The sequence below is a fragment of the Kalmanozyma brasiliensis genome (assembly GCF_000497045.1).
Source record: "Kalmanozyma brasiliensis GHG001 unplaced genomic scaffold PSEUBRA_SCAF3, whole genome shotgun sequence".
In the NCBI taxonomy this organism is placed as follows: Eukaryota; Fungi; Basidiomycota; class Ustilaginomycetes; order Ustilaginales; genus Kalmanozyma; species Kalmanozyma brasiliensis.
The window spans coordinates 415,038-431,418 of record NW_015961970.1 but is presented as its reverse complement, the minus strand read 5'-3'; the positions used below and the strand labels follow the sequence as shown (position 1 = coordinate 431,418).

At 56.9% G+C, this 16,381-nt stretch overlaps 10 protein-coding genes across 10 annotated transcripts; 3 read left to right on the top strand and 7 right to left on the bottom strand.

Moving 5' to 3' along the window:
* Nucleotides 1–156: 156 nt before the first annotated feature.
* On the bottom strand, nucleotides 157–714 carry PSEUBRA_004052 (uncharacterized protein; the record flags this gene model as incomplete). The annotated part of the gene is made up of 1 exon (XM_059465212.1): nucleotides 157–714. One exon carries the CDS (start codon nucleotides 712–714, stop codon nucleotides 157–159), a length of 558 nt encoding a protein of 185 aa, XP_059321484.1.
* Nucleotides 715–1,681: 967 nt separating this feature from the next.
* Nucleotides 1,682–3,061, bottom strand: PSEUBRA_004051 (Glycosyl transferase, family 2; the record flags this gene model as incomplete). Its single annotated transcript, XM_016437610.1, has 1 exon — nucleotides 1,682–3,061. The coding sequence occupies one exon, from the start codon at nucleotides 3,059–3,061 to the stop codon at nucleotides 1,682–1,684; it is 1,380 nt and encodes a 459-aa protein (XP_016291163.1).
* A 732-nt stretch (nucleotides 3,062–3,793) lies between these two features.
* PSEUBRA_004050 (uncharacterized protein) lies at nucleotides 3,794–4,729 on the bottom strand (the record flags this gene model as incomplete). The annotated part of the gene is made up of 1 exon (XM_059465211.1): nucleotides 3,794–4,729. The coding sequence occupies one exon, from the start codon at nucleotides 4,727–4,729 to the stop codon at nucleotides 3,794–3,796; it is 936 nt and encodes a 311-aa protein (XP_059321483.1).
* A 378-nt stretch (nucleotides 4,730–5,107) lies between these two features.
* Nucleotides 5,108–6,091, bottom strand: PSEUBRA_004049 (uncharacterized protein; the record flags this gene model as incomplete). The annotated part of the gene is made up of 1 exon (XM_059465210.1): nucleotides 5,108–6,091. The coding sequence occupies one exon, from the start codon at nucleotides 6,089–6,091 to the stop codon at nucleotides 5,108–5,110; it is 984 nt and encodes a 327-aa protein (XP_059321482.1).
* A 458-nt stretch (nucleotides 6,092–6,549) lies between these two features.
* Nucleotides 6,550–7,443, bottom strand: PSEUBRA_004048 (uncharacterized protein; the record flags this gene model as incomplete). Its single annotated transcript, XM_059465209.1, has 1 exon — nucleotides 6,550–7,443. One exon carries the CDS (start codon nucleotides 7,441–7,443, stop codon nucleotides 6,550–6,552), a length of 894 nt encoding a protein of 297 aa, XP_059321481.1.
* Nucleotides 7,444–7,790: 347 nt separating this feature from the next.
* PSEUBRA_004047 (Zinc finger, RING-type) lies at nucleotides 7,791–9,692 on the bottom strand (the record flags this gene model as incomplete). Its single annotated transcript, XM_016437608.1, has 1 exon — nucleotides 7,791–9,692. One exon carries the CDS (start codon nucleotides 9,690–9,692, stop codon nucleotides 7,791–7,793), a length of 1,902 nt encoding a protein of 633 aa, XP_016291162.1.
* Nucleotides 9,693–10,215: 523 nt separating this feature from the next.
* Nucleotides 10,216–11,263, bottom strand: PSEUBRA_004046 (uncharacterized protein; the record flags this gene model as incomplete). The annotated part of the gene is made up of 3 exons (XM_016437620.1): nucleotides 10,216–10,377; nucleotides 10,474–10,918; nucleotides 11,025–11,263. 3 exons carry the CDS (start codon nucleotides 11,261–11,263, stop codon nucleotides 10,216–10,218), a joined length of 846 nt encoding a protein of 281 aa, XP_016291161.1.
* A 344-nt stretch (nucleotides 11,264–11,607) lies between these two features.
* Nucleotides 11,608–13,716, top strand: PSEUBRA_004045 (Signal recognition particle receptor, alpha subunit, N-terminal; the record flags this gene model as incomplete). The annotated part of the gene is made up of 1 exon (XM_016437628.1): nucleotides 11,608–13,716. The coding sequence occupies one exon, from the start codon at nucleotides 11,608–11,610 to the stop codon at nucleotides 13,714–13,716; it is 2,109 nt and encodes a 702-aa protein (XP_016291160.1).
* Nucleotides 13,717–13,958: 242 nt separating this feature from the next.
* PSEUBRA_004044 (uncharacterized protein) lies at nucleotides 13,959–14,855 on the top strand (the record flags this gene model as incomplete). The annotated part of the gene is made up of 1 exon (XM_059465208.1): nucleotides 13,959–14,855. The coding sequence occupies one exon, from the start codon at nucleotides 13,959–13,961 to the stop codon at nucleotides 14,853–14,855; it is 897 nt and encodes a 298-aa protein (XP_059321480.1).
* A 483-nt stretch (nucleotides 14,856–15,338) lies between these two features.
* Nucleotides 15,339–16,268, top strand: PSEUBRA_004043 (uncharacterized protein; the record flags this gene model as incomplete). The annotated part of the gene is made up of 1 exon (XM_059465207.1): nucleotides 15,339–16,268. The coding sequence occupies one exon, from the start codon at nucleotides 15,339–15,341 to the stop codon at nucleotides 16,266–16,268; it is 930 nt and encodes a 309-aa protein (XP_059321479.1).
* Nucleotides 16,269–16,381: the final 113 nt, after the last annotated feature.

Sequence of the window (16,381 nt, the reverse complement as noted above, 5' to 3'; positions counted from 1 at the left end):
GGAGTTAGCTCCACAGGGCTATCGACGCTCGTTCGCTTTCGACATGAAGGCAGTGATGTCGCTATGATACCGTACAAACAAGTGGCGATGGCAAGTACGACTTGAAAGGTATCAATGTGACAGAGACCTGGGGGAATATAAATGTCGATGACGCACTCAATCATGCGAGTGAAGCCACAAGAGCCTCCTCGGGGACGGACCGTCCGTCCAGGAGCCTGGATTGTACACAGCCTTTCCCGGTCTTCTTCGCATCTTTGCGTAGAGGCCGATCTTGACCCCAAACGCGGCACGAAGCGAAAGCACGGGTGCCCGAGCCGAGTCCTGATCGATGGTCCACAGCACCAGCGCAACTGGGTGAGGATTGTCCTGTCTGAACAGACTCCTTGTGTGGGCAGTGATGAGGACTGGGCGTGTCGGAAGCTTGAAGACATACACAAATCGGTTCATGCCGAAGGCCTCCTTGAATGTTGGCAGATCATGCGCCAAGCGGGCCCGATCCCCACCCGTCAGATCCGCGACGTCGGTCCGACTGTATCCAAGACGTGATTCGAACAAGCTGAGAAGCTCACCTGCAAGCGCAGGAGATGGATCCCACCTGAGATCGTTCGGAAGCTCCACTACTCGAGGATACTCGAGCGGATGGGCTACATCTAGCCACTCTAGAGTGGGTGTTGGATCGTACACGGCCTTGCGGTTGCGTGAGGTCGAGAGCATTGATGCCATGGGAGCCTGCTGAGGCACAGCATGGTCTGCCTGTCCGCCGAGTGCTACGTGTTGAAGTTGAGCTGCTCGAGGAGATGGCTGCTCTGGGATTTCAGCCGCACGAGGTCTGGTGTCGTAGTTGAATTCCGCGGACACGATGTGTTCCAGTGCCCACTTATCTGTTCCGGAGCCCTGGAAGGTTGGCCACGTCAAGTCGTGGGCATGTAAGACGGGCGGACTCCATTCGGTATGAGACTGCGAGAGAGGCTGCGTCGCGCCGTTAACAGGATTGGATAGCGCAAAATGCTCGAGAGAGCCACTCGGTTCTCGAAGAGGCACTGGATCGTGCCATGATGGCGACGTTGCCGTCAATGACTGGAGACTTGCTGCCAGGTGATCATGGACAGACACCTGCCTCTGATCAGGCCAGGGAAGTGATTCCGGCAGAGGCACAAGTTCGCTTCCGACGTGTCTCAGAGCGTTGACGTGTCTCGAAGTTTCCCGAGTGGCGTCGTTAATCTCTGTGACCCAAGCCTCGCCCGGCCACATTGGAGCCGGCAGTGGCGAAGCAGATCCCAGGCTGAGCCGTTTGATTGCGAAGACGAAGAAAAGCAGTGCGGTTCGATGCGAAGTCTGCATGGTGTATGGCACGATGACTTGAGCAGGTGTGGTGAAAGAGGAAGTCCGGCTCGATGGTCCCTTGGACGTCTTCCGTCAGGTAGAAAGCTGCAAAGTGCGACTTAATGATAGGGTTGTCAGACAGCCTTAGTGTGAACGCAGGTGGGGCGCATCGCCACCAAAATCCCCGCCTAAGCAGGTCCACCGTATCACTCGATTTGGACGAAGGAGACCTGTGCAGTATCACCTTGAAGACAAGTCGTCACATGAAGTCATGGGTGATAATGTAATGTTGATTCAAGATGGGACCTGAACGGGCATAAAGAACGGCGCATCTGCGTCATGCCTTGAGGATGCCCTCTCACAGCGCAGCCTTTGGCCCCTTCCATCGGCCCAATCCATAATTCGCCCGGATCACAATCAGATCCAGTGCCATTCTAACGCTATCTTTGACCAGATCGATCTTGCTTCCCGTGACCTCTTGCCAGTCGACGCTGACCTCGGCGATGGGCACGGGCAGTCTGGCCAACTCCTCCGACTCGGCTTCATTTCCCCCCAACTGTGGCGTCGATGGGGGTTGTTGCTGGAGGGCGAGTTGGCTTGCCGTCTGGGCGAGGATGAGGAGCTCCACATCAAAAATCCACCCATCAATGTGGCTTGCTGGGAAAACAAGCTTGGCCGTGGGACGGGTGAACAGCTTGAACCCACACTGGGTGTCTTTGATCTCTGGTTGCGTGGGCAGTGCTACCACCCCTTTACACTGCTTCTGCTTTTTGCGGCCGAAAACCTGCCTCACGAGACCGGACAGCGTCGGCGGTCGGAGCAGAAGGGTGAGGAAAAGGTGGAAACCGTGCATGAGAAAGTTGCGCAGGAAGCTGCGTTTGACGACCGCGTCGGATTTGACCATGTGCGCGCGGCTGCCCACCGCCACACCGTGTCCCTTGGGTGTGATGACGCGGGATAGGGTGGAGCACAGCTTGGACAGGTCAGGGAAGGAAGTAGCGCCATCCGCATCGGCAAAAAGGATGAGATGGCCACGAGAGTGCAGCACGCCATGACGCACGGCCCCGCCCTTGCCCCTGTTCTTGACGAGACGGACGACGCGAATGGTCGATGCGGCCGAGGGAGAGGACTGAGCAAAATCAAGAGCGACCTGATGCGTGTCGTCCTTGCTGCCGTCGTCGACGATGATGATCTCGTAGCTTGTGAGGGGGTCGTGTAGGGCCGAGTGAACGGGCGTCCGTGAAGTCGAGCCGTTGCTGCTGCCGTTTGAGGCGGTATTTTTCTTGAGCGGAAGACCCTGCACCAGACTCCGCCGCCCTTCTTTGAGCCCATCGAGATACTCGACCGTCTCTTTGAGCATCACCGGCAGCCTCTCCTTCTCGTTGTACGCAGGTACTACGACGCTCAGCTGCACCGCCTCGTTCACTCCACCGCCAAGCTCTTCCTCCACATCGTCGAGCAGTGACGGTAAGGACTGCGGCTGCTTGCTCTTGGTCGAGAGAAAGGTGAGCTCCGAGGATGAGCTGGTCTTGGTGTCTGGTGTGAGGAATATGAGAAGGATGTAGAGGGATGACGCTGCGACAGCGAGGAGGGTGATTAGGGCGATCGCGACTTGAGGATAATGATGGTAGAGCGCGATGGGGATGGCGGTAAGGAACGAGTAGATCGTACCATCGAGTAGGGAGGATGAACCGGCAGATCCGGCGATAGCGCCTCCAGCGCAGCAGGCGGCACCCATCTTAGCTGTTTGTGGAGTCTGTGATCTATCTGATGGTGTTGCTGTCGGTTGCACAACCGGAGGAGCCGTGAAGCAGGAGGCGTGGATGCTTCTTGTCTTGCTCACAGCAATGCGATCCGATCCTGCGATGGGTGATGCTGATACTGGCGGACGTTGCTATGTCCGCTTCTAAGCCTGTTGACGATCGAGCCTCTTCCGACAAGATGGTGGGCGTCTCAGCTTCTTGCTACGCTATCGGAGCGGTTCTTTCTGGCGTGCGTGATGGTGCGCTGTGCCGGCCAGCAGCGGTTAAGATGGAGCGACACTCGTCTTGAAGCGTGTACGAGGCTGATGTTGCGCTTTGTGATGTCGAGTACAGGCCCTGATTGATGATGAAGGTGGTGAAGCAAGATGATCCTGTTGGATGAAACCAACCCTGAAACCTCAAGACGAGGCAGAAGGCACGGATCATCAGCATGTTCGGCTGAGACCCTGGCGTTGGACTTCCGCTTTCTTCTCGCAGGGCGCTGCTAACCTGCAGCCGAGGCCGCCACAAATTATTTAAAACGCATGCAGCGTTTGACGTGTCTCTCTCCGCAAGCCCAAAACGGCGGAGTAACACGCTGTCCTCAGGTCAGAATTTCCAGCTTCCTGGAAAGGGGCCTGTCGAGAAAAGCGAGCCAAAACTGTGGTCGAGAAATTATCATTTCAGTTGGCACAAGCAACGGCGGGCAAGAGATGATGCTACATGTATCAGCCCTGAGTCGACACAGGGGTCAGAACGTAGGATCTGAAATCGTGATCTTCTACGTCAAACGCCTGCGCACGCGCGCTCTGAACGAGCTCCTGGAAGAACCTACTTGGGCAGTGAAACAGGCCCAAAAACGCCAGGCTCCTCCCCTGGTCCGCGGTGGTCCAGACCGAGACCTTTTCCCTGTAATGCTGCTGATTGGGCAGCGAGATTCGGGTGTGGTATCGCATCAGCACCTCGCCCGGCTCGACCGAGGGCGAAAAATCTTGAGGAAGACTGAACTTGTAGACGCGAGCATTCTGCAGATACTTCCAATTCTCCAGAACCATCTCGCGGATGGCAGATGGACTCAGGAGTGTGCGGGCGCGCTCGGTTGCGAAAACGGCGTGGTACCTGGCGTTTCGTAGGTGTATCGCTGCGTCTGTCCAGAAGCGCTCGAACCACGGCGAGGCGACGTACTCCGCGTTGGATGGGAAGAGGAGACGATAGTCGTCGGGACCCGATCCGTCGTGCGAATGTCCAACGAAGCGATCCAGACCTGGGGTGAGTGGGACACGAGCAATTGGATCTGGCTGATGGAGGGTCGGAAGAGGCTGAATATCATGCTGCAGATCGGAAGGCGATCCTTTGAGCCCCGAGTCTAGGTGATCAAGACTTGGAGCGCCATTCGATACCGCCGAGTGATCAGAAGGGCTGGCCTCGTCGAAAGAGGGATGTCGATACGGCGCGAGAGAGAGCCAGCCGTCGTCATTCGTCGGTACGCGACGCAAGGGCTGTCTTGGCGACAGGCCGAGTGCTAGCTCAGTCGAAACGACGCTGTCCTGGAGGACTTCCTCGGCTGCATGAGCGAGCTCAGAGACAGGTGGGGCGCACAGAGTCGGCGTGAAAGCAGTTTGCAAGAGGCAAAAGGTTGCTATGAGCTTAGAGGAGAGAGTCATGATGTCCAAGAGAAGCGAAACGAGCAAGAGAAGGGAAACTGACAGCTTCGTCAGCGATACACAGCACTGATTTTTCATGCTTGCAACTCGGCCAACTCTTGCTGTCCTTAGCAATGGCAAGAGGTGAAACGGCTTCCGGTGACCATGAACTGTTCGGCAAACGCTGGTGGGCACTCAACAGACGACGAATGAGCTATCAACCATCAAGAGCTTGCGATGATACACGGCTGAATGGTTTCAACGCCATCGTTCGATCTTCTCACGCCAAGGTGCTGTTTCGACGTGGGTTGCATCACGCGCCGAAAGTGCTCCGTGATGCGCGATGCAAGAAAGGATTGACGTGCGAGAAAGGCCACAAGGGACAGCTTCAAAATAAGATCACTGGGGCGAAACCTGCCCGTCGAGGCGAGGCGCCTCATATCTGGGGACTAGATCGATCTGTCCCAGCAAGGAAGACACATCGAACTTCCTGCTGCCTGGAAGCCGTCTGAACTCGGCCATTAAAGCCTTGGGGCAGTGGTAGAGTCCTACAAAAGCAAGTCGTGAGCCCTGGCCGCTGGTCTTCCAAACGATCAGCGTGTTGGGCGGGATCTTGACTCCATGCCCTTCGAACTCCACGGACAGGTATCGGACCAGCACCTCTCCGCTCCGCCAGTGATTGGCAGCATTGCCTGCAAATCGAAGCTTGTATATCCGTGCGCTGTTACCAAAGAGCTCGTGACCCCTGACCGTGATCAATCGGAAGAGGTTCAGAGTCATCTCGAACTTGACGGGATAGGTCCATTGTCTGCCCCAGTTTCGACTTGCTCTTCGTACTTCAACGTAGCTCGCGTAGGTGGCATCGAACCAACTTGAGGGAACGTAGTCGATGGTCTGCGGTAGCCTCCATACACCGGTGCGTCTGTCGCGCAGAAGAAGGTCGTTAAAGAAAATGTCGAGATCTTGCTCCGAAGTGAAGCGCGCCCTTTGCTGCAGCCACCGATCCGCTGAGACCGCGTCCACAGAAGAAGACGATGGTCCCTCGATTTCAGCGGACGGGATACTGAATGCACGGTCAGGACCCGTCGGCAAGGCTCCGACTATAGGAGGGCTTGTGAAATCCGGTCTTGAAGCTGGTGGACGACCTCTGAACGGCGAAAGGTCGGAATGGATGAAAGGGTGAAGCCTTTGAGTTGGAGCCTGCTCGAGCTGTGCGACAGGCGCTGATGAGCTGCCCAGGGTCAGCTCTGTTGACACATGCTCTTTCAAGAACAGTCGAGCTGCGTCGCCGACCTCTGCAATCGGACGAATGGGTGGTGCTCCAATCACGTAGACGCATGCGCACCAGAGGTAGCCAGAAACGATGAGGACGAAGAACAGCATTCTTTGGAAGTGGCTCGGGCTGTTGTCGTCGATAGACAAGATGGATCGCTACGCCAAACTATGTTGTGTGAGAACTTATCCTTCGAGCGCCGCCGGCACGGTGTAGGTAACGTTGCATCTCAGCAACAACGCGATGGTCGGTGTAGGCTGCTCCTTCCACGCCGAAGACAGCCGAGATGAAAAGGGGTGTGAAAAAAAGCTTCACCGTGGGAATGTTGGTGAAACCGGCATGTTACACGGTGGCGGGAGTGGCTGAACTCCAGCGCACTGCCAGCGACACCATCTTCGCCGTTGCAAAACATGAACCCTCCCTGACAACGCCAAATGCACACCGTCACGCATCAGCCACACATTGATCGATTCACACCGGGTCACATTCGGTCAACCTAGATGGATTGAAGAATTTGAAGCGTGTACAAGAGAGCAGGCGTTTGCGCGTCTGTAGAGATAGTGGATCGCTACGACGTCGTGCCGGGCAAGCGCTTGCGCACCAGAAAGAGATCTGTGTGCACGACGGGGCTCGTCTCGACGCGCGTTTCGAGAGCGAACCTTTCCACCCCCGGAAAACCGCGGATCATGTTCTCAAAGCCGTGCTTGGTGATACGAAAGGTACCGAGCAAAGCAAGCTTTGATGCGCCGTCGGCTGAGCTCCAGAACGAGATGACGTTGCGCACCGGCTGTTGGTACCAATGCATTTCCTTGTGAAACCGTACGAGTAGCTCCAGCGGTACAGACGCATGGCTCACTCCCAGCCACTCGGGTGAGATACGCAGAAGGTACGCATCGACTCGGGAAAAGTGGAAGTGCTTTTCGTTAGACTCAAAGCTCGATACGATCGAAGCTGGGATCGGGAGCTCCTCGTGGTTGAAGACGGGCTTCCGCCTGTCTGACGGGACGCTGAGCATGTGTGTGTAGACGTCTTTGAGCCAAGGCGAAGGGATGTGGACGATTTCTTGCGGTAGCTTGAAGCGGGCGGTCACTTGACGGTAGAGAGGCGAAAAGCTCAAGAAGAGAGCGTCGATACGAGGCGAGAAGCTGAGCTCTCGGGCGATTTGGGCTGCTAGCGAATGAACAGGACCTTGGCCCGGCGACATAAGTAAGTCCGGCAAGGAACCGCTTTCGAAGGGCGATCCATGAGGCGAACCGACCCCGTCATGCGCCGGCACTGGCGGAATCGACGGAGCGGCAAGGTCACGAGCTGCATCCACTTCGGAAGTCGTTGGAATTGACTCGCGCGCGCGCGCAAAAGTGAACCCCCTCACGACGTCTTCGAGTGAACCTGCCAGCGGAGCTGCCTGCGTCAGGTGGACAGCAAGTGCCAAGCTGGCAACGAGCAGGGAGGCTAACCGCATCTTGGTGGAGTTGGAAGCGGATGAAAAGGGTGGCGAAGGGGAAGCCGTAAACATCAAGCATATCAGCTTTTTGAGAGAGAGCGAGCGCCTCGTTCGACAATGCACTGCTGTTGCACAAGCATTAATGAAGTCACACCCCACCGCCTGTGTTGACACACGAAGACAGTCGAGACTCTGCAACAAAGGTGCCACCAGCGACATTGTTCATTCTTGGTTCTCACTCGCTTGATAGATTCTGAAGCGCCTGTAGCACGTCCAACAGAGCTTGAACAGAGTCCAACTGTCATAGAATACATTGAAAAGAGATGCTGCATTTGTGCGCCATGCAATGGATCATGAAGATTGCCTCACACCTGGCGCCCGTCCTGATGTCCCGGCCCGTCATCCGAGCTCAAATGCTGAGCGAGATCCACGCTGACATCCGCGTCCACGTCCTGCTGCACCGCGGCGGGTTCCCCGGTGTCCGCATCTACTACTGTTGTCGCCACCGCGACACCGTTCAAAGCGGGACTCGAGCCCGACTCCACCACGCCCACTGGTGGTCCCGGGGGCACTGGCACTGTGATGTCGCGCTTGCAAATAGGACACAGCTTCTTCACCCTCACCAGCCAATCGTCCACCTCTTGACGGTGGAAAATGTGTCCGCAGGGGAGCACCCGCACTCTGTCACCGTCGACAAAGTCACACAGGCAGATTGCGCACTCATCTGTGCTAAAGTAGGTCCTCCCGGGCGGGAGCGAGGCTGGGTTGACAGGCTTGGCGGTCGAGGGTCCAGCTTCGGCCTGGTCCGCGAGAAGCGGGATGGTTTCCCCGGCGGGATTGGCTTCGAGGTCGTCAGCAGGATACGGGTTGGAGGAGGAAGAGCCGTTGCCCGGCCCAGGATCGACGTCGGTGTCTTCAACCTTCTCCCAGGGCTGCCCGTTGCCGCGCCAAATGAGGCAAGGGAGGCCAAGGACGACCAATTCCGGCGCGCGCTCCTTACGTCGCTGTCGCACCATGCGAATGCGGTGCACGATGATGGTGATTACCGTCATGAAGCTGGGAAGGAGCAGGAGGAGGATGCCAAAGTCGATCAAAGGCCACTCCCACGCGAGATCATCCTTGCCAATGACGATTTCGAGCCCGCGTGTCAGAGGTGCTCGTTCGCCGTCGCGCTCAGACGAGTGCTGCCTCTCCCATTCTTTCTGATCCTTTTCGGTCTCTTCGATGAGGCGCTCCAGGTCGAGGTAGCTGGGACGGGTGACGAACGTCGAAGGGATACGCACGTCGCTCGTGTCTCCAGGCGCAAACATGGTGATGAGACGCTTGCCACTCAGTCCAGGATCGCCCTCTTCGTTCGGATCGCCTGTTCGGCCGCCGTGCCAATTTGGACTAGGCGAGTCCCCGACAACGACCGCCACGGCGCCAAGCTGCTGAGCTACACGGACCTTGTCGGCGAACCCGCAGCCGCCACCACGCTCAACCAGGGCGATCCAGTTGTGTGGAGGTTTGGTAACGTCAAGGTCGTTCTCTGCTTCATGTGTCCAGGTGAAGGCCGTTTGTGATGATTTATCGCTGTGGAAAGAAGAGTAGAGCCGACGGTCATCCTCGTCTTCGTACTTGCTGAAAGCAACGTCGCGATGCGATCCGGGACCACCCTTGTACGGGCAGGCATGGACAGGATCGCGGCTGGCGTCCGAGGTAGAGAAGCTGGCGTCCTTTGGGATCTTGTAGAAATCCGTGATGGGCAGCAGGAATCCTTTGAGACCTGCATCGTCGGTCACGTGAGGGCCAAACGCAGCTGAACGAGTGAGGAAGATCGCTTGGGATCGCACCACTTCGAGCGTGCTACCTCCCCAGTTAAGGCCTGGGCCATCCAAAACGCCGTCCGAGTCAAGGCTAGACCTATCAGACGATGCTAGGTGAAACTCATCGAGGTGGTAGTCGTCGAATTGATCCAGATCGTAGGAGAAGTAGCGCGGGTCGGGTAATGCGTGCGAGAGAAAGCGAGAGACCGTGTTGAAGACCTGATCTTTGGCAACGGTGAACCAGGGTCTACGTGTTCGTTGCATGACTTTTGCGATGGATGCGGTGGGGTTCAGGCTGGAAGAGGAAGCGTGGGCGGCCGCGCTTGGAGAGTGGCCGGCATGATGGTCGTGGACGCTGGCTTGGGCGACGGGGACGGCAGCAGCGAGCGCGAGGAGCGACAAGGTGGCAACTCGCTGAAGCGAGGCTGTCGAGCGACGAGATCGCCTGGACACGCGCGCCATGATGTACGTTAGGGATAGGGTTGCGAAAGGCAGGAAGAGATGGTGTCAAGGAAAGGCAGGTGGCTGAAGCTCCCGAAAGATAGCCTTGCGTGTGGAGAAGCGACAGCGTGGAAGCCGAATGTATGAATCGACTGCATAGCTGAGTTGACGGAACCCTGCAGCAGCTTTTTGAGTGACGCGCGCAGCTGCAGCAGCGCAGCTCGCCTTGTCCTTGAGACCGACTCGGTTGCTTGAAATTGAATTTTGCCACGACTCAGCCCTCGGCTATCCGATCCAGCTTAACAGTCTGACTTTTTTGGTACCATTCATCCCACAGCTCGCCGGTGACGATGACGCAAGGAGCCTCAAAGGACAATGTGAGAGCCATGGAGGACGCACAGAAGTGCAAAGATCAGGTGTCATAAGGTGTGGTATGCTGGTGGTACAAGTACAGATGCAGGAGAGCAGGAGGGGAGGGCATTGGTGCTGATGCCGAATGTTGAAGCGTCGGTGGAGTGCATTCGTTTATAGAGCGCGAGCCCTTTCACTGATCCGCAAAGTCGCCTTCGTCCATGTCTTTGGGTTCTTTCGGCTCTTCGTCTTCACCGTACTGGACGGCGTTGTCAATGTGCGAGAGAATGGTCCCTACAGAGTCTTCGTCGGTGCTGTTGAGAGGCATGAAAGACACCATGCTGAAATCGTCGATCTACGATTTGAAAGAGGTGCATAGGGTACGAATCGGTCAGTAATCAGTGATAAGCTCGCAAGAAGCAACAGACCAACAACAAATGGCTGGACTCACCAATTGCACCAGCGCCTGATTCAACGAGTGAAACTTGGGATTTGTCCGCGAGTTGACTTCGTCCATCAACAGAAGCGGATCTGGATCGAGATATCGCTCCATCTCTCTCCTCCGCCCTTTCTTGGCCTCGGATCCGATCTCGCCTTTCTCTACCAAGTCCATCTTGCTGAGCAGGTTGATGTGCGGTACCTCGAGATTAATCATTGCGCTCATGGCGCTGAGTACGCCGGCAAAGTACTTGGTCTTGTCGTCGATGAATTGCGATTCGAGAAGGTAGGTCGCGCAGATGCGAAAGCCGTATTGCCCTTGCAGGATGTTGACCAGCCGCGACATGATAGGGAAGTGGGTGTAGAGCTCGATCTGGCCAGGACAGTCGATGATGATGTAGTCGTCATTGAATTGTCCGAGCTCGTCGTCAAGCCAGTCAAGATTGTCGAGGAGGTATCTGAGCAGACCAAGTAGCGCGAGCAGCGAGTCAGTGTCTAGCGGACGCAGAGAAGGGGCAGCATCTTGCACCAGCATGGCTTGGTTGCCTCAAGTAGTAAACTTACTCGAAACAGTAGATGAGCCCGCCGTTGGGACCAAGGCTCATTTCTTCCATCACATCCTCAAGCGAGATCAGCTCTTTGATGTCGATGCTTGGCTGATATTCGAAGCGCTCGGCGGCAGGATCCAAGTTGAACAGATGGACACTGCGGCCCAACGACTGCGCGTGGGCTATCAAGGCTGAGCAGAAGGTCGATTTGCCTGATCCTGCAGGACCAGACACCAGAATCGCGTAGCGTCCCATCGTTGCTGCGTTCTCTTCCGCTTTCGCTTAAGGCTTGGCGCTGTTGTATGCTCTCTCCCTTTAGGTCGCGGTTGTGGTCGTGTGAAGGTTGTGGACAGGCTGCATGAAGGGAGAAGAACACAAAAATCTCATGCTTCAGCCGTGTTCCGAGGTGGAGTAAAAATTAAGACGCGATCGGGTGACCGAGACCCGATTTGAACTGCATGCACGGTTGTCGGTGCGGAGCTGGTTCGGTCTGCATCCATATGGCTCGACTCCGCATCGATACCCAGCTCCTCTTTCTACCGCCACCATCGTCACTTCGGTCAACCAGCAACGCTAGGCTCCAGCTTCCCGTGATCATCATGCTGGATCACTTCACCATCTTCACAAAGAATGGCCTGGTCCTCTGGTCCAAGACCTTCAGTCCAGCACTCAGCAGCGCCGATGCATCCGCCAACCCAGTCAACTCGCTCATCAAGCAGGCCTTCCTCGAGCAACGCACAGCTGATCAGAAGTTCGACAAGGAAGGCTACACGCTCCGATGGACGTTCGCAAACGAGCTCGACCTGACCTTTGTCGTCGTCTACCAGCGTATCTTGCAGCTTTCCTACATCGAGGAGCTTCTCGAGACTGTCCGCTCGCTCTTTTCTGATCTCTTTGCATCCTTCGTGCGAAAGCTCGCCCAGTCTTCCAAGAGCGCGGTCGCCTCAGGCACCTCGAAAGCTGCGACATTGTCCGAGAGTGCGAGGCTCGAGTTCGCCGCTGCACTCAGAGAATGGGACGATATCTTCACAAAGACACTCAGGAACCTCGAAAAGGCGGCGGCTCAAAACAAGCGCAAGGGTGTTCTCGGCGAGAAGAAAGGCGCCATCAATCAGCCTCAGATCGCAGCAGGATCTGACAAGGAGAGCGGTCAGAACACCCCTAGCTCGGTCAAGGAAGCCAAGGACTCCGCCGATATCGCTAAAAGCGTGGAAGCCCTCAAGAGTCGCTTGAAGCTCGAGGCCAGTCCTGGCGGTCGGCGTGTAGTGCGCAGCAAGAAGAGCACACCTGGCATCTCGGCTTCCAATGGCGGAAGCGCCCCAGGGACACCAGGTCATGCGAGTGGAACCGAGTCTCCTGGCGGCAAGAAGGCGAAAGCAACCAAGGAGATGCGCAAGTGGGACGGCAGCCGCAGCGTGAGCGCTCAACAGGTCGCTCAGTTGGATTTCAGTGGTGCGACCGAGAAGGACGCAGATGAAGGCGCTGGCCTCGACAGCTGGATCGACGAGAAGAGCATGGGCACCAAGCGATCCGACGGCGTTTACGAGATCGCTGATGTCCTGGAGGAGGACGAAGATGACGAGGACGAAGAGGATGAAGAGGAGGACGACAACAATGTGGACGGAAGCACTGCAAAGTCTGCTGGCTTCCTGTCTCGTATCGGATCTGCTTCGTCTTCTGGAGCATCCTTTTTCTCTCGACTCACCGGCGCCAAGACGCTTACCAAGGAGGATCTGGCACCCGCGCTTTCTGCAATGGCTTCTCACCTGCAGAGCAAGAACGTCGCAGCTGACGTCGCACAGCGTCTCTGTGACAGTGTTGAGCGCAACCTGGTCGGCAAGAACCTCGGCAGCTTTGGCTCAGTCAAGCTCGAGGTCAAGAAGGCGCTCGAAGAGGCCATCACTCGTATCCTCACACCCAAGTCTTCCACCGACATTCTCCTCGAGATTGCCACCAAGCGACAACGATCAGCCGCTGCATCATCACTGGCCCTCGCCACCAGCGCCAAGGACAAGGAGCTGGCTAGCAAGCCCGACCCCTACTCGATTTGCTTCGTCGGCGTCAACGGCGTCGGCAAATCCACCAATCTCGCCAAGGTCTGCTTCTGGCTGCTGCAGAATCGACTGCGTGTCCTCATCGCTGCTTGCGATACGTTCCGTGCCGGTGCTGTCGAGCAACTCCGCGTCCACGTCCGCAACCTCGGTCAGCTGCGCGTCGACGGCATTGCGCTGGATGAGCAGAAGGGACGCATCGAGCTCTACGAGCGTGGGTACGGCAAGGACGCAGCGGGTATCGCCAAGGACGCGCTCACCTACGCCAAAGCAGAAGGCTTCGACGTCGTACTCATCGACACAGCCGGCCGAATGCAGGACAACGAGCCACTCATGCGCGCCCTCGCCAAACTTGTCTCTGTCAACCGACCGGACAAGATCATTTTTGTCGGAGAAGCGTTGGTGGGCAACGAGGCGGTTGATCAGATCACCAAATTTGATGGCGCCATGAAGGACTTCAGCGGTGTCAGCAACCCCCGCGGCCTCGACGGCAGTCTGCTGACCAAGTGGGACACGGTCGATGACAAGGTGGGAACCGCTCTCACCACAACTTCGGCGACCGGACTACCGATTTACTTTTTGGGAACTGGTCAGACGTACACCGACCTCCGACAACTTCGCGTTCATCATGTGGTGAACGCGTTGCTCAAGAATTGAGCACCGATTGGCTGCAAGTGGCTGACCATGTAATTTAGCGTGCGTTGCAAGATCCCAATACGATGTGCTCAACGCCGATACAATAGTGGCCGTGATGATCGTAACGATCATAAGGCCGCCCTTGGGACTCTCTGGTGGGGCTCAGGTGGGCTCCAACGGATCGAGAGCTCAAATGCATCTCGTGTCCTCTGATCCCCAATGCTGACCCCATCTTCCACTACTTCCGCAGCCGGTCGACCACGATGCGTTGTTTCAGCCTGCTGTTGGCTCAGGCGCTGCTTGTTGCCTGCTTAGCCGAAGCATCGCCGCTTCAATCGCCCTTCGAACGGGCCGCAGAATCCATCTCGGAGCATGGCCGTAACCTTGTCTCGACTGAGCTTAGCCTGAGACCACCTGCGCTCGACATCCATCCTGATCCGGTGCGTTCCGCCGACGTGCCCTACGCAGCCAGCCGGTCCACTTCCCCTCAACATTCTCCCATCGTCTCCGAATCCATTCCGCCGCTGCAAGCCCCTCCACCGGATGAAGTAGCTGCCTCGTCGCACGACTCGCATCTCCATTTGCTGGCGCAAACGGCGAGCGAGCAAACGCTTTCTCCACGGATCGACGCTCAGATCACAGGTCTGCCAACTCAGTACGGGAACGAAGGCAGGATCAGGCTCGCCAAAGATCAGGTCTACATCCGTTCACCCTGGATGAGCGATGTCTACGACCGAATCTTACGGCTTTGGAGACCGCGGAAGCGCTTTGACCGTTCCGAGGTGGCGATCCCAGCCGAACTCGTCGCACAGATCAACGCACAAGGGCACCGAATCTTTGTACCTCGAGGCGAGGCATACATGCTGCGCATCCCCGCCAGCTGGTTGCCATCTGCAGGCATCTCACGTCCATTGGAGGTGCTGTTCCGATATCACTCGCATATCAAAATGCCGACGGGCCGAGTGAGCGGTGTTGTTAGTATCTGGACCACCGCAGACAGAGGAAGAAAGCTCGCTTTGCTCGGCATCTTCCGCATGGGCACAATTGCGTTTCATACCGGGTTCACCAAGATGGCGGGCGTTCAGAGGTTCCACGTCACGAGCTTGGTGGAAATGACTCCAGTGCCACACTCAGGACTCCATCTGGTCCCGCAGCCGTAGCATACGTAACATCAACGTCCTCTCTACAGTGACGTAGCGATACACGTGTCGGTGGCCCGGCACTTCATGAGCATCTCCTGCTTTCCCTGCAATACAAGCTGGGTACATACATCGCCACAGTGTCGTGGGGGTCTTTCATCTTGTTATTATGAACGCGAAGACAAAGGGCCCACGACTGTGTGTTGTTGCAAGTGGCCTGACTGACTGTGACTGACGGTGAGAAGTACAAATGCGGCGCTCGCGTCGCCACCAACCCGCCTGATGCTTGGCGAGAACTTGTCCTTGTGGAGCTGCAAGTCCTCTTTGGACGTGATGGGGGCCTAATGTTTGTTCTGACTCGAAATGAACGGAGATCGGCATGAGCCGCGGAGGCCCTCCCTGCCAGTCTGACGAATGGCACCGTACCGACTTATCAAGCGAGCAAAGCCAACCTTTCCTCCGTCCACCACACGCTCTCTTGCTTCTCCCCAATCTGCCATCGCTATGCGTCTTTTCGCTTTGATTTTAGCTCTGCTCGCCACATTTGCATCGCATGCGTCTCCACTCGCGGGCTCCTTCGAGCGTGTTATCGAGACCGCATCAGACCGTCGTTCCGATGCAGCGCTGACGGAGCTCACCCTTGGTCGCGATTGGGGATCCGACGTCGGGTCTTCTTTGATCCGCAATGACGCCTTCCGCCCAGGACCCTTTGGATTCAACGAGAACAGTCCGGTATTCTCTCATTCGTCCTCGTCATCGTTCCGAGCTCCGTCTCGTTCGTCCGAAAAAGCCATTGTCTCGGCAGATGCGCCAGGACCCTCGAGCTCGCGTCTGCACACCGAGCCTGCGACTAGACCCATGCAGGCGGCGCACGTTGCTGGTGAGGGTGCTCCTCAGCTCGACACGCACTTCCTAGCCACCCTCAGACAACGATCGCAGTCGCCAACCCTTCTGCTGCCCACCGAGATCGTCTACGTCCGACCACCCTGGCTCACCGAGATCTACAACCGCATCGTAGCGGTGAGCGTGCACCGAGTCGTAACGCCCTTCCACGCGCTCGAGCTCGCAATCCCTGCCGCAACGCTCGCTGCGATCACGAGTCACACCAAGCACCTCATCTCAGCACGCACCGACATGTATGCTTTGCGCTTCCCTCGGGCTGGATACGAACCTGTCGAGGTGCTCCTCCGCTTCCACTCGAACCTGGTGTGGGAGAACGGCGAGAAGGTGTATTCGGTCATGTCGATGTGGAGCACGACCGGAGGCGGGGAGAAGACGGCTCTACTAGGCGTTTGCAAGATCAGCCTGAGAGCGTTCGAGCGGCTGGTGAGGATGGTTCCCGGTGCGGAGAGGTTCGGAGTTCAGGCTTCCGAGACTAGCTTTTCGAGTCATAGGTTGGCGTATGAACTCGTGCCTAAGCCGTTGTTGGATTAGGCCCCACTTTCCCCGCTCGATATTGACCTGCCTACGTCGCTCAGCGTTGTCGCAGCTTTGAATGAAGTCTGTTCATACTCGCAACTTTTCGTGGGGACTTTCGTGAGACCGTT